Genomic DNA, 16,874 nt, shown 5'->3' with positions numbered 1-16,874 from the left:
AGGGCATGGCGTACAAATGGAGGAGATCTCGTCAACCCCCACGTAGGATGTCCATGAGTCGTTCTGAGTCCCAGACGTCCATCTCATCCATGGAAGAATCCATGGTGGTCAGGCCCAAAACCCCTAAAGGTACACAGTTTCGGCATGATCATGGTGGTCAATCCTCCTCCTTCTTTAAGGGACAGGCGGGGAATAAACGCAAGATTACACCACCTCCACATGATTCAAAATCCAACCGACTAGAGGTAATTAATCTCTCTTCCCTTGTCCTCTCTAGTGCGCAGCATGAGGTTTTGAGTTTGGGTCTGACATTTGTGCCTAATGAAAAATTCGATTTCTTTACAGCACTGAAGGACTTACACCTGTTTGCGCGCAAACTCGTATTGAAAAAGCTCCACTCCAGACCCCTCATGGATCTGGGTTTTAACACAATTGAGGAACAGACTGCTTTGCGCACTCTGGAGGAGCTGGCATGCGAGTCTGAAAGCGACCCAAGAGGTAAATTTCCTTCAAGTGTTAAGCCTAGATGTACGACGTTTCCCCCCCTCTCTCTATGTCCTCAAGTTGAGATCTTTACACGTCTGGTTACAAATGAATTTCGCAAACTAAAAAATTCATGTGAATATGATAATCTTACTTCTTCTCACAGACGTGCTCTGAATGAACTAAAAGCTTTGGACAATGTCGTAATAAAACCTGCAGATAAGGGGGGAAACGTTGTTATCTGGCCGGTTGAAAAATACGAGAAAGAGGCACTTAAACAATTGAGGCAAAAGGACACATATTCCTTGCTGTCATCCTGCCCACTGAGGGGTTATATGGAAGATTTATTTGCCATTTTGGATAGGGCTGTAACAGATGGAGTCATTACTAAAAAGGTCATGGATGGCCTACTGACCAAGTTCCCCACTATCCCTACCTTTTACCTGTTACCAAAGGTGCACAAGGATCGACTGAATCCCCCTGGTCGTCCAATTGTCTCTGGCATAGGAGGGTTATGCGATCCCGTGTGTAAATTTATTGAGTACTATCTTAGACCTTTGGTTGAGACGCTGCCCTCCTATGTTAGAGACACCATGGACATACTTAGACAGGTTGATGGATTACATCTCGATCCTTGTGCACTTTTGGTGACTGCCGATGTTGAATCATTATATACATGCATCGACCATCGGGATGGAATAATGGCCGTGGACTTCTTCCTCAGAATGAGCAATTTGGACGCAACATTGTGTGATTTGATCGTGGAACTGTTGCAGTTTATTCTTACTCATAATTTTTTTACTTTTAGGGATCGGTTTTATTTACAGCAGCGTGGAACCGCGATGGGGGCGGCGTGTGCGCCATCCTATGCATGCCTGTTCCTTGGATTTTGGGAGCGGGAGGTATTTCGGGGTGGCGCCCACGCCTCCTCCATGGTGGCGGGATGGTTCCGGTACATTGACGATGTACTTATGGTGTGGCATGGGACCATCCCAGAGCTGCAGGACTTTATGTCCGAACTGAACTGCAATAGCTTTAATATCAAATTGACATATAGGTATGATACTTCGTCCATTGATTTCCTGGACATTCGTCTATCAGTTCAGGACAATGGCAGAATTGAGACGGATGTATTTCGGAAGGAGACTTCCGTTAACTCTTTCCTCCACGCATCCTCAGCACACCTGTCTTCCACCATCAGGGCTGTCCCTAGAGGACAGTTTCTGAGGATGAGACGCATATGCTCCTCGGACCCCTCTTTTGAACATCAGGCATTGGATTTGAGAAGGAGATTTCTGGAAAGGGGTTATAGTAAGCGTTCGATTAATGATGGCTATAAGCGTGCTAAGAAGTGCCAACGTAGTGACCTCCTGAACCCCAACCTTAAAAGGAGGAGGGGGGAGGAACCTAATCCACCAGTCCGTTTTATATCTACATTCAACCACCAGTGGAATAAGATGAGGACAATTTTGTTACGTCATTGGTCCATCCTTACGACTGAACCCTCATTGGCTATGTCTCTGCCATCTGAACCCCTAATGACAGCTCGTAGGGGCAAGAACTTAAGGGATTTACTCGTGAGGAGCCACTACGTGGTAAGGCAGCCCTGTATTCCTGGTGTGGGGAAACCTCGATGGGGCTGTTTTCCATGTGGTGGTTGTATGGGGTGCAGGAACATCATTCGTGCTGCCACCTTTATGTCATCAGATGGTAAACGTGAGTTTAAGATCAATAAATTCATTTCATGTAAATCAACTCACGTAATATATTATGCCACATGTGATTGTGGCCTAATATATATTGGTCTGACCTCACGGGAGTTGCGGGTCCGTACACGCGAGCACGTGAGGGATATCTTGGCAGCACGTGATGCTGAAGATCTAACAACATTGAAAACCCTGCCCCGACATTTCTACAGGTTCCACGACTGCAATCCAAAATGTTTAAAAATCAGAGGTATTGATTGCCTACACGGAGGTATCCGTGGAGGCGATCTACAACGGCGGTTAGCCCAGATGGAGTGCCGCTGGATTGTGCTCGTGGGATCTGTTGCTCCGAATGGCTTAAATGAAAAGCTTACGTTTGCCCCCTTTTTATAATAATTCCCATGGAATTTTATGGAAAATAATTGCTTGGGAATGTGTATATGGTTGGGCCCCAATCCCTTTAAACTTTGTTCTAATCTTGTTTTGGTCCTGCCTTTTCTCCAAAACATACATGTAAGATTTTATTCTTTTAAATTTAGGGTTCTCTCTCAGTACTTATTTCACCAGGGATATGTTGAGTTCCTCCTTTCCACATTTTTAATTATGTGTCATTTTCTGTTTTTTTAATGATTTTAGTGCTGTGATCTTCCATCATTGGATTCTTTCCCCCTGCATGTGACTGTCTATGATCTTTCGGATGATGAAATAACTACAATCTGTGGGACCATTTAGAAATGTCAGCCGTATGACTGGACGTACATCATCGGTGCAATAGGATGTATAAGATCTTTCCTGTATTCTGCTTTCTGCTGGTGTATGCACTTTTAAACACGATGATGTATTGTATTTCTTTTGCATACATGTACACTGATCTATATAACTATTGCCTGTAACTCGGACTCTGGCTGACACTATATATGTTCCCCGGGTATTGACCTCCCCATCATGGCGTCGGTTTGCATCTCTGGCGGATGTGACCTTCCCATGATGGCTGCTGTGGGGCTCATCTCCGATCGATGGTGACGTTGTGCGCATGCGCGCTTGGCCAGCGTTGCCTTGTCGCTGCAGATGCCTCCCCTTGGTAACAGGCCGGATGTGACGTCTGAAGGGGTTTTCCCTCCCGGATCCTGACACTGGAGTGCTGACGCAGCTTCCGGGCAACTCACTGTGGCCTACCGCGCATGCGCCATTATATGCGTCGCCACAGCGTGCGATCCGTAACAGCTGTGACATGGGTATTTATACCCTGGGAATGACACTACTCTTTGCGACCCCCCTTTGTGAAGAAGCCCTCGCGAAACGCGTCGGGGTCTGTGGAACTGCATCTCCCTTGCTGGCGTGGTTACTATGGGTATGTGTCATCTCTAACCTCTCTTAAACCTATGTCTCTTATGGTTACCAGTTTTTGGCAGGAGTGGAAGTGGCGTCCCCTCACTCCCTTTATACTTCCTGGGAGTGATATGCTCTATTGAGTTAGGATTCTGTGCTGTTTGCCTGCCCTAAACAGTAATTACATCTCTGCACTTCATTGCACTGTATGTATTTTACTGGTTAACCACTGAGCACTTTATTGTGGTAAATTACTATTCATGACACATTGTTCCCAGCTAGAGGATATTTAATATATTTATGGCCAGCAATGGTATGCATGTCCCACTCTTGTCTGTATCCTTGCCAGCACACCTTGAATGAATTTTATTGTGTTTGTTATACCATTGTTTAATAAAAATACTGTATTTGCATGAAGGTAGTTTTGTTGACTCCTTTCTTTGGTCTTTATAGCTTAGCTACTTAGCATACAGGTGCCTGAGGTAGTCTGAGACACACCTCTTTCTGATGATTGGCTGAGGCTGCTGTCATGCAGCTCTATCTCCACATACATGATAGCCTATCACTGGCTCACCAAGCTGGCAGTGCATTGAGGGCTGACATCCATTACAGAAGTACACAATGACAGTTTGCTAGATTAGATTTGATAACTCACACATGCTATTAATGCAAAGGGACTATAGGGGAAACCTGGAGGGACACTTTGGAACGTGTAGTAGAAATGGCTTTTCACAGGCAGCTGGTGTACACGTTGATAGCCTTGAAGGGCTCATATAGTGTGTGTGTGTGTGTATATTATAAACCGATACACACAACTGTTACGCTTTAAGTTCTTAATAATGTTGTCCTTTTCTACATGAGATGGATCAATCTCATCTGCATTCATATTAATAAGAGCCACATGCCAAGTCATGCTAAAGTTGTTGTATTCCTGGTTTATAGAAGCCAACAAAATGGTAGATGAACGACCTCTGACCACTAATATGTAGTAGTTAGATAAGGGCTTGAGACCAATGTGCCCAATGTCCCACTTTAATGTAGACTTTTATGCATGTTAGGAATGGCTAAAACATGAATGTATTTGTGTGGTTTTTTTGTTTTTTTTTTTTTCTTCTTTTTGAGGCTATATGGTAATTATCATAGTTATCGCTCTTTTCTGTCCTCCAAAGAAAGCATATACTTGACATATTCTTGACGTACGTGCAATTTGCCATCAGTCTGGCAAATGCAGAAATGTAACATATTTTTCATTCTTTTAACACTAAAGCAAATATCTAAGAAGTGGATGAAGCAATGAGAAGGGTTACTTTGTCTGTCTGTAGCATATATTACATGTATGCTAAATTTGGGCTTCAAAACTTAACAATTCGGGTTTTCAATTTGTTGAAGAAACGTCTAACATGTCAAGGTTTTAACGTGTAACTGACTGTTTAAAGGTTTTGATATGACAGTCGCTCCACAGTGGTGCTTATTGGTGGTATTCAGATCACGGGACCCCCCACTAATCGGATAAAATACCTCTCTGATGTCCGAAGCACCTCCATGAGTTGCACACTCAGCGCGGTCTACAGGCTCGTTGCGAAGTCTGAGTCTGAAGACCACTCTGTTTAGAGTGAATATATGGATTCATAGACTTACTGTTGATGTTGCGCCTGTACACCGCTCTGTGTGCGCAGTTCATGCAGCACTTGCGGATTTAAACTTCAGAGCAGTATTTTTTTTTTTTTTACTCATCCGTGCAGGTACCAGGACCCAAATCCTCACCGATCAGTAGCGACTGTCCTATATAAAGAGTACATTAATACAGTGATCCTTACATCTTAGGCCCCATGCACATTGAATACTCAACGTGTGCACAAGGCCTAACTGAGGAAAACAGAGGATTTATATTTACGCAAATTCTCTGCTTTTGGAAATCCCAACATCTAACACAACGCAGATGACAGAAATCTGCTCTGAACTGGGGGGAACCTGACAAAGGGTTCAACTTCCCTGCAGTGTCGGCATTCAAGCAGTAAAGAGAATGACCAGTGACCAGAAATGGGCTGTATACGAGTAAGATCGCAGTGATTTCCTATTTACCTCCTTCTGCTGTACGAAGAGGTGGAGATGATAATCAGACTAAAGGCCAAATTGAGGCAGAAAAAAATATATTTTTTTATTTTTGATTTGTGCACATGTGTTAAATGTCTTTGTTCAGAATTCTGGAATAATTGATACTACAGCCGGGGTTATACTTACCATTTTTAAAGTATTATTAGCTTCAATTGGAATTAAGATTTAATTTATGGACGTCTGAAAAAGGCATAAGTAGGACAGTAGTAAGTTAACAAGTGTTAAAAAGTTGCTTTGCTACTTTTATATTAATGATGTCCCAAGGATCAGTCCTCCGTATCGGATCTAGAATGTGATTCACAGATGTCTGAAAATGGCCTAAGTAGGACAGCACTTCGTTCATAAGTGTTAAAGGTTTGCTCCACCACTCTCTCTGATACTGATGACCTGATCAGTTTTTCCCAGTGGTGGCTTCTGAATATTGGCAATTGGATGAACAGCACCGCTCTGTCAACTGTAGATGCCACCGCCATGTACGGAGAGCGACCCCTATTCACACGACCGATCAGTTGAAGTTGATGGACTTGTATTGTGCATTTAACAGGCACAGAGAACAGCTGATCTGTGGAGGGTGTTGGGTGTCAGCCCCCCACTGATCTAATCCTACTGACGACTTCTTGAGACAAGTCATCAGTATCAAAGTGGTAGAGCAACTCTTCAACACTTCAGAACGAAGTGCTGTACTACTTGCGTCTTCTTCAGACATCCATGAATCACATTTGGTTCATGAACAATCTATGACTGCACACATTGCCATCCATGTGCTTTTTATCATTGTAATAAATAGGGGAAGGTTTGTAATTTTTTTTATTTTTTTGCATGTAAGAAAATCACTGATTAAATACTGATGGAAATCGGATCAAAAACACTGCTGACTCCCACACCTATTAGATGTGGAGTCTGAATGAGGCCTGAGACTGTGGCGCCTCTTTAATGGCTGGTGGTTATTCTTTTGCTGCCCTTTTGTGTATGTCTACTCATTGTACCACTCTGCAGAAAGTGACCTTTCCAAGTAATGACTTCCATATTGTGTTTTTCAGAGTCATGCAGTGCCCGGTGTTACTCTCAGACAGCCTCCTTCACCTTTTCTTGCAAACTCAACTCCCCCTGGAAGAAATTGAAGCCTGCGCCTCGGGACAGACAAAATTCTCAGTTTCTGAAGCCATTCATAAGTTTGCCACGTCGAACCGGCGGTTTCCTGCGGAGGAGGAAGAACAAACAAGTTGTCACTTAGTTCCTGAGAGGTACTTTCATGAGCGGTAGACCCTCTTATTCTGTTGTTGGTGTTTTACTCAGATAATGAAAAAATTAATTGACTGAGATTTTATTGAGCTGTGACAGCTTCTCATAAGAGTCCTCGCACACCTCCACACTGAATTAATGGATGCAGTAGAAATTCAATTATCTGCATTCTGATTATGTGAATTTCATTTAGTCAGACTTGAATTATTCGCGTTTAAATTATCTGGTTAAAAAAAAAAATCCTACCGCACTCCAAATGGCTAATTAAAAGTCCAAATTTCCTGTCTCTTTCTGAAGGGAGATAATTAAAGTTCTCCTCTGCTACTCAGCCTTTGAGTGTGTTGTGAAAACCAATTTCCTTCCCCCCCATCCCCCTTTTATAGCACCTCAGACCTCTGGGTTTTTTTTGTTTTTTCTAATTTATTTTTTCTTTGTTTTCCATTTAGCAGTTCATCTTCAACACTGGAGACCAAACACGATAGTCGATTTCTAAATGGTTGTAAACCTGGGGAAGGTCATAAAGAAACGTGGAAGACTGTGTTGGCCTCTGCACCCCCAGAATAGATTATCGGCCCTCCGCTGCAATATCACCAAAGTGCAATTGTAAAACCTTTAACACAAGACATTTGGCAATAAGGGTGAAGAATGCCTCTAGTGTAGAAGCGTTGTCAAAGAGGTAAACCAGACGTTGAGGTTTTGTACAACGCTTGTCATAGTCATGACAAGTGAGAATCACGCGTTTCAAAGTTTCACCGGTGGCCGATATGGACCTTTTGAATATAACTTCATGGAATCAGCGTAAATCTATTTATTGTTTTCTTATATTTTGTTAACATAGTATTATAGGTGGAAGTCCTTAAACTACTTTTAGTCTTCAGTCTGGAGTACTTGGATAGTACCCTGAGCAGACTTCATAGTTCATACAATTTTAAAGTCTTCTAAAATGTATTTTTGTTATGTACTCAGTCATTTTTGCTATATTTTATGCACTTGACTACTGATTTGTTTGTTGTGCTGTTTTATAGCTCACCCACCCTTCCTATAGGGCTATATAGTTCATGTTTTAATAGAAAGTTCTGAATGTCCTGTTTATCTGGTGGTTTCCTCGGTGTTCACGGAAGTTTTACTTTTTGGCCTCAAATTCTACTAAAAAAACCTTAAAGTGATTCCTCCATAAACCTCAAATCTTTAGGTTTTATGAAATCTTCATGACTGTTTCAGGAAGATCGTATGCACTTTATACTTTGTCATGTAACTGACTACAATGTGAAAGCCAAAATACAATGTAGAAGTCTGTATTATCTGGCAGGACCAAAAAACAGAACCTAAAGCTATAATATATTTGTAACCAGAAGATTTATATTGTACATTTTTGTCATTTTGGGTTTGTCTAAATAAAGTTGTACGGATAAAAAAAAAAACTCTCGCATTTTTCAGATTTTCAAGTCAACAATAAGTTTAAACTTTTTTATTTTTTAAGTTTTCAAGGTATACATGTTATAATTTTACTATTTTATACAACCTCTCCTTGGAATATACTTAGAGGAATGATTACACCTCAATCTGTATATTCCTGGAGATTATAGTTGTCTTTAGAACAAGTTAGAAATTTCTGTTTTAGAATATTTCTCATTTGGGTCCTAGGGGCAGAATACAATTCAACAGATGCTTTTAGTTTATACCTAGAAATAAAGTTAGTGCTTTTTTCTTTTTTTTTTCCCCGTTAGTTATTGATATCTCTGCTGTTTCAGCAGAACTTTGCTTGCAAAATTTATGTATAAAACATATCTGCAATGCTCTACTTATATTATGTACTAATACCCTTTGAGGATGAAGGTAAGGCCATAAACGTACAATTGCATACAATCACTATCTTTCCACCATATCTTCTACACTGATCAGAGCTAGAAATACTTTTCTTGTCTTTTTACCCTCATATGACTTTTCCGTTAAGCAGCCTATAACAGCATTCCCATCAGTAACCAGATAACATTAACATACATAATGTATTACAAGCTTCCATGTAATCACTCCTACCATCTGTGTAGTAAGATTTTAGAAATTCTCTCTGCAGAATTTTGGGAGAAATAAAATTGGATTTTTTTTTTATTTTTTTTTGTGTGGAATTTTTAGAAGAAAACATTGTACTAGATTATACGTTTTAATATATAGGCCTATATGTGATAAACCGGCTACTATATGTTGTCAAATGTCAGCCTGACTTCAGTGAGACTCTAGTAAAATTAGGTGTATAGTAGGATTTATTGCATAGCATGTGCAATCAATGTGTAGCTCTATTAGTTTTCCTCTGTGATTTCTTACCTGGGCTCGGAGCAGTAGCATCAGCCGAGGCTCATGTAGAAGTATCCTGCACCGTCCTCCCCTCCTCACGCCTGCGCTGCGGCGTCCCTTCCATCCTTCCTCAGTGCGCAGGTCTGGACTGAGCGGCACAAGCTTCACTCTTCGCTCCAGTAACCTGAGCAGCCTGTGACACAGGGAGGAATGAGCTGCAGGAAAAGGAGTCACCATTGTCTTCCTGAGAATAAGACGTTCATGATCAGCTGGAGCCTATGAGCAGATCACTATAAATGCAAATCACAGTATTGTGCAGAATGGGGCCCAGGTCATTAGCATGAAGCCGCACAATGTGCTGAGTGCCCTGCTGCAGCAGAGTCCGACCCGCCTGAGGGCAAACTATGGCAGCTGAATTATGGCTTCACCCTGGGTGCAAATCACTGCGGCTTCATATATCCCACACACACAACACATGGATAGACGACATGTCCAGGCTGGAGATTATGGGAACTGAAGGCAGGTTGTGTGTAGGAAGCCTTCTATATGGCAAATGCATAGATCAATGAGGCTGTCACCAGTGTCTCCATCCTCTTGTGATTTTTAGCTCTAGAGTAAATCCACCCTATGATTTTTGATTATAGTAAAACTGTAAACTTTGAATTGGCCCTTGATTAGAGGCCCATCATTTTTTATTTTTTTTTTTAGTTCAATAAAAGGAAAATATTTTTTCAGGTGGCATTAATTTTCCACTGCTTTTTTTTTTTTTTTTTTTTTTTTTTTTTTTTTTTTATATGCATGCTCTGTTTCTCGGTATCTTATTTTCTTCTGCTCATAGGCCTTTAATGTTTTTTCTTTAAAGCAACAAATAATATTTGAATGTTAAAAACCTGTGTATTTTGATTGCTTTTTTTCCATGAGACATATAGGATTTACACTCCTTTATAATGGGGGAAAAAAAGCGGACAAAAGGCCATTTTTTTTTTGTCACGTGTGTGTGTGTGTGTGTGGTGTGTGTGTGTGTGTGTGTGTAGATATTAGATAGAGAGAGATATAGTTATAGATATATAGATATAGATATAGATATATAGATATAGATAGAGATATATATATATATATATATATATCTCTATCTATATCTATATATCTCTATCTATATCTATATATCTATATCTATATATCTATATCTATATATCTATATCTATATATCTATATCTATATATCTATATCTATATATCTATATCTATATATCTATATCTATATATCTATATCTATATATCTATATCTATATATCTATATCTATATATCTATATCTATATATCTATATCTATATATCTATATCTATATATCTATATCTATATATCTATATCTATATCTCGAATATCCACACACAGCATACACGCGTACCCACACACCCACACACCAGACAGCATACACGCACACATCCGATCACATACACACATACATACACACATACATACGCAAATGCACACACTATATCTAAGTCACATGTCCGATACATTTTAGAACTGGTACAATTTTTTATTTTTTTTTTTTTATTTGTAATATGGGATTTGTTACTAATTTAACAAAAACATATGCACACTTTTTTGGTTTCCATTTTGCATCTGTTTTTGTTCTACTTTTAATGCATCTGTTTTTATTAGAGGTGTATCTGAAGATTTCACATTTTCTGTGCATGTGCACCACTCTGGGAAAGGGAGGGTTCATTTAGTGTTGGCGTGGTGCTTCTAATCTAGGGTCCCTGCCTTGGTCTTGTACTCACCCCCTGCATATTCATCTTCCCAGCAGCACCATTTTATGATCACAACTTCTGACTGGCAAGAATCGGAAGTTGCGTCACAAGCTCTGAATGAAAGTTTGAGAGCCAGAATGAGCCTCTTTGAGTTGCGACCTCCAACGCGCTCCATGAAACACTGGGGAGTGGCGCCGATGAAAGGTGAAACTGTCGCAGGAAGAGTATAAGGGCTGCTTCTCACTTGCGACACATGCTTGTCAATGATTCAGCTCGCATTTGCGATTTTTTTTTTTTTTTTTTATATATTTTCTCTCCTTCTCAGTCCAAATTGGACTGAGAAAAAAATCGCAGCATGCTGCTTTTTTGCGAGTTTTTACTGCGAGTCTCTCCAATGCAAGTCTATGGGAGCGTGTAAATAATCGGATGTCACGAGACGGCATTCACACCATCCTAGTGACATGCGATTTTCTAAATACATTTCTCGCATGTTTCCTAAAACACTGGAAACGAGTGATGTCAAACAATGTCTGTCAATCACTATTCTTTGTCAGTCGGTCTCTCCCTCTCGGTCTCTATTCTCTGTCGGTCCGTCACTATCTCTGTCCCTCTCTCACAGTCTGTCGGTCATTTTCCCCTCCTCTCTCATACCCACCGTTCCCCAATCCCCGGCGCGGCGCTGCACGGCATTCACACTGCTGCGGCGGCTTTTACTATTTAGAAAAAGCTGGCTGCTCATTAAACAATCTCGTATTCCCTGCTTTCCCTGCCCACAGGCTCCTATGATTGGTTGCAGTGAGACACGCCCCCACGCTGAGTGACAGGTGTCTCACTGCACCCAATCACAGCAGCCGGTGGGCGTGTCTATACTGTGCAGTGAAATTAAATAATTTAAAAAAAACGGCGTGCGGTCCCCCCAATTTTAATACCAGCCAGATAAAGCCATACGGCTGAAGGCTGGAATTCTCAGGATGGGGAGCTCCACGTTATGAGGAGCCCCCCAGCCTAACAATATCAGTCAGCAGACGCCCAGAATTGCCGCATACATTAGATGCGACAGTTCTGGGACTGTACCCGGCTCTTCCCGATTTGCCCTGGTGCGTTGGCAAATTGGGGTAATAAGGAGTTAATGGCAGCCCATAGCGGCCACTAAATCCTAGATTAATCATGTCAGGCGTCTCCACGAGATACCTTCCATGATTAATCTGTAAATTACAGTAAATAAACACCCCCCCCCCCCCCCCCCCCCCCCCCCCCCGGAAAAATCCTTTATTAGAAATAAAAAACACAAACACAATCCCTCATCACCAATTTAATAAGCCCCAAAAAGCCCTCCTTGTCCGGCGTAATCCACAGACCTCCAGCGTCGCTTCCAGCTCAGCTGCATGCAGGTGACGGGAGCAGCAGAAGACACCGCCGCTCCTGTCGCCTTCACGCAGCTAATAAAGACAGCCGCGCGATCGGCTGAGCTGTCACTGAGGTTACCCGCTGTCACTGGATCCAGCGGTGGATGCAGCGGTGGCCGCGGGTAACCTCAGTGACAGCTCAGCTGATCGCGCTACTCACCGCTGCTCCGGTCTGCTCCACGCAGCAACTGAGGTTAGTATCGCGATCAGCTGCTGTCACTGAGGTTACCCGCGGGCCACCTCTGCATCCACCGCTGGATCCAGGTAACCTCCGTGACAGCTCAGCTGATCGCGCTATTGCCTTCATTAGCTGCGTGGAGGTGACAGGAGCGGCGGTGTCTTCTGCTGCTCCTGTCACCTCCATGCAGCAGAGCTGGATGCGACGCTGGAGGTCCGTGAATTACGCCGGACAAGGAGGGCTTTTTGGGGCTGATTAAATTGGTGATGAGGGAATGTGTTTGTGTTTTTTTATTTCTAATAAATGATTTTTTCAGTTTGTGTGTGTGTGTGTATTTACTGTAATTTACAGATTAATCATGGAAGATTTCTCGGGGAGACGCCTGCCATGATTAATCTAGGACTTATTGTCAGCTATGGGCTGCCAATAACTCCTTATTACCACGATTTGCCAACGCACCAGGGCAAATTGGGAAGAGCCGGGTACAGTCCCAGAACTGTCGCATATAATGTATGCGGCAATTCTGGGCGGCTGCTGACTGATATTGTTAGGCTGGGGGGCTCCCCATAACGTGCAGCTCCCCATCCTGAGAATACCAGCCTTCAGCCGTATGGCTTTATCTGGCTGGTATTAAAATTGGGGGTGACCGCATGCCGGTTTTATTAATTATTTTAATTATTTATTTCACTGCACAGTATAGACCCGCCCACCGGCTGCTGTGATTGGGTGCAGTGAGACACCTGTCACTCAGCGTGGGGGCGTGTCTCACTGCAACCAATCATAGGCGCCTGTGGGCGGGGAAAGTAGGGAATACGAAATTGTTTAATGAGCGGCCGGCTTTTTCAAAATAGTAAAAGCCGCCGCAGCAGTGTGAATGCCGTGCAGCGCCGCGCCGGGGATCGGTGAGTATGAGAGAGGCGGGGAAAATGACCGACAGACTGAGAGAGGGACAGAGATAGTGACGGACCGACAGAGAGAGAATAGAGACCGAGAGGGAGAGACCGACTAACAGAGAATAGTGATTGACAGATATTGTGACACATCACTCGTTTCCAGTGTTTGACTAGCTAGGTCGTTCTGCAGGTCCAGATCGCTGTTGCGTCGTTGGCCAGGTTTGCCTGTTTGACAGCTCACCAGAGACTCACCAGAGACTTTGTAGCGATCCCGGCCAGGTTGGGATCGCTGGTGGGATCGCTGAAAGTCTCAGTGTGTAAAGGGGCCTTAAGACAGGCAGAAGACTTGGATTAAAGAAAAAAGACAAACAATAAACTGGAGTGGTGCTTTTAAAATCTGATTTGTTAGAGAATGATGTAACAGGTCACCACTTCTTTTGATGCATTTCCCATAGACTTCAATGATTTAAAAACAAAACAAACCGATCCAGTTGCTATTCTCAGGTCGTCTGACCTTCTGTTATCCCAAAATGCACCCAGAAACATAAATGACTACTGGACATGTGAACATAGCCTTAAAGGCAAATTATTTACAATGTTTCACTATATAATACATTGTTTTTCTTTAGTAATTAGAGATGAATGGATCTTTTTTTTTTTTTTTTTTTTTTCTTTTCTTCAGATCACAACTTTTATCTATAAACAGACATTGGGGGCAAAACTGAGACCTTAAGTTACATAGAATATAGGAAAACCCTTCTACTTACGCACCCCTTTTACTGAGAGACGCAAGGAAAGCAGTGCTGCTCATTAATGGTGTGTATAAGGCTAGTTTCACACTCCTGGCTTTTCGCTGGTTTGCCGGATTTGGTGCACTCCAGTACAGTGTCTACAGTACAGTGGCAGCGCGACAAGCTCCGGTCACATGACATCATGTGACCAGTAAGTTACAGCGCTGCCACTGTACTGTATACACTGTACTGGCGTGCGCCGAATCCGGCAAACCGGCGAAAAGCCGGATGTGTGAAACTAGCCGAAGTGATCCATTGTATACACAAGTCATACAGCTCATCAGTTACAAGGATAAGTGAGGTCAAGCATTAAAGATGTGTTCAACTGAAAATAGCCTTTCTTGCCTGCAAATAGTTAATTATCATCCTAAATAAAATGAAAAATATGTGCTCACATGTCAGAAAACTATATGGGTAAGAAGGATGCCAGGCTTAGGCTACATGCGTACGCTGCTTTTTTGGCTGCAGTTTTGTCAGAACTTTCTGACATTTGACTTCCCAACAAAGTCTATGAGAAGTCAGATTTGCTGTGCGCACGTTGCAGTTTATTTGTCAGCGGTTTTTTTTGTCAAAAGTTTGTGACAAAAAAAATGCAGCATGTTCATTCTTCCTGCGTTTTTGTCAACATTTGTCACCCATTGAAATCAATGAGGGCATCAAAAACGCAGGAAAAATGCATGCTAATCAAAAGTGGTGCATTTTACCTACCTTTTACCTGCGTTTTTGGTACCAAAAACGCAGGTGATTTGTCAGGAAGTGAGGTAACAGGCAAGTTGTCCGTCCCCCCCCCCCCCCCCCCCCCCCCCCCCCAAACAAACAAATACAAAAGGGTGGCCAAGAGGTCCGGCTCCCGTCCTCTACGTGTTCTCCGAAGTACCCGCTGTCCCCAGGGGAGATGATGTGGAGGACTGGGACTATCAGCGGCGGCAGCGAGAGGGAAAAAAATCAATGTTTTCAGCTGCCAATGTCCATCCCCCTCTCGCTGCCGCCGCTGATAGTCCCGTCCTCCACGTGTTCCCCGAAGTACCGCTGTCCCCAGCGTGCACGCACAGGGGAGATGATGGACCCCTCTCGCTGCCGCCGCTGATAGTCCCGTCCTCCACGCTCCTGTCAGCTCCACGCAGTAGCGCAATTAGCTGAGCTGTCACTGAGGTTACTCGCGGCCACCGCTGGATTCAGCGGTGGCCGCGGGTAACCTCAGTGACAGCTCAGCTGATCACGCGGCTCTCTTCAGTTGCTGCGTGGAGCTGACCCGAGCGACGGTGTCTGCTGCTTCTCCGGTCACCTCCATGCAGCAGAGCTGGAAGCGACGTTGGACCATCATGGATTACGCCGGACATGGAGGGCTTTGTCGGGCTTATTATTAAATGGGAGAACGAGGGAATTTGTTAGTGTTTTTTATTTCTAATAAAGTATTTTTTCAGGTGGGTGTTTATTTACTGTAACTTACAGATTAATCATGGAAGGTATCTCGGGGAGACGCCTGACATGATTAATTTAGGACTTAGTGGCAGCTATGGGGTGCCAATAACTCCTTTATTACCCCGATTTGCCAACGCACCAGGGCAAATTGGGAAGAGCCGGGTTCTGTCCCAGAACAGCCGCATCTAATGGATGCGGCCATTCTGGGCGGCTGCTGACTGATATTGTTAGGCTGGGGGGCTCCCCATAACGTGGAGCTCCCCATCCTGAGAATACCAGCCTTCAGCCGTATGGCTTTATCTGGCTAACATTAAAATTGGGGGGGACCGCACGCCAGGTTTTTTTAATTATTTATTTCTAATTTTTTTTTTTCTTCAATTCAACAAGCTTTATGGGCTTGTTTGAACTGAAAAATACATGAAACAATTGTTGACAAAACTGCAGCCAAAAAAGCACCTACGTTTTTTGTGACATTTCCAGGCTCTCTGACAAGGTGCTGTTTTGGCTGCAGTTTGTGAACACGAAAAAGAAGCCACGTGCGCATGTAGCCTTAGATTGGATTCTGGGAGATCCGGATCATTCATCAACCTTGCTGACCATAAGAGCTTACACTTTACAGACGAGAGCAAGGAAACTGACTGTGCTCTGTTTGGAACCTGTGATCTGTAATAGCCCAGGTCCTGACCACCACTATATGACATGGTAATCCACTAGATGGGCATTATGGGATGGCTTGCGTGGCAACACAAAAAGACATGAGCTTGCTCTTTGATGCTTCAGCAGTGTGGGAAATAGTCGAATGTTTTTGTTCTTTTGTGGGTTTTTTATTTTTTTCTCTAATAGAACTTGAAGATGTTTGAATTTGTGTGAAAGTGAATTCAGGAAATTCATCTGGCAGCCAGACTGGCTTGCAAAGTCTCCTTAAGGAGAATAGTGTTCCCCCGTGGTCCCCACATAGCTTTCTCATGAGCCAGATCAGACACCCCCATACTTTGCACTGACGAGGGGCAAGCACCCCGAAACACCGTGTCTGCAAATTGGGATTCTGATCTGGCTTATATATCCTGAGTCATATTGCAAAGGATTGTTGAAAATCCACTTGTGACTTTTAGGATCGCTACTTCCAATAGGTGGCGCTGTGCTAGAGTTTGTCTCCTTTACTGGAGAGACAATTTGAATATTTCCCAGAGGGGCATTGCAGCTATAAGTCCCCTTACCTGGCAGCCAGACTGGCTTGCAAAGTCTCCTTAAGGAGAATAGT

The 16,874-nt window shown here is 43.1% G+C and overlaps 1 protein-coding gene across 2 annotated transcripts in view; it reads left to right on the top strand.

Annotated features, from left to right (window-relative positions):
• Positions 1 to 8,278, top strand: part of SNX10 (sorting nexin 10) — a 66,671-nt gene extending 58,393 nt beyond the window's left edge. The window contains exons 6-7 of one of the 2 annotated variants that reach the window (XM_075315341.1): positions 6,674 to 6,877; positions 7,325 to 8,278. In XM_075315341.1, the coding sequence (XP_075171456.1) occupies positions 6,674 to 6,877; positions 7,325 to 7,439 (319 nt within the window). In that variant the 3' untranslated portion in view covers positions 7,440 to 8,278. Of the gene's footprint in view, positions 1 to 6,673; positions 6,878 to 7,321 lie in introns of both variants that reach the window. The other variant, XM_075315340.1, reaches the window with a different exon arrangement.
• The last annotated feature ends 8,596 nt before the right edge of the window (positions 8,279 to 16,874 follow it).

This window comes from Anomaloglossus baeobatrachus, chromosome 6 (genome assembly GCF_048569485.1).
Source record: "Anomaloglossus baeobatrachus isolate aAnoBae1 chromosome 6, aAnoBae1.hap1, whole genome shotgun sequence".
In the NCBI taxonomy this organism is placed as follows: Eukaryota; Metazoa; Chordata; class Amphibia; order Anura; family Aromobatidae; genus Anomaloglossus; species Anomaloglossus baeobatrachus.
The sequence above is the reverse complement of the archived record's forward strand: the minus strand, read 5'-3'. Positions and strand labels throughout refer to the sequence as shown.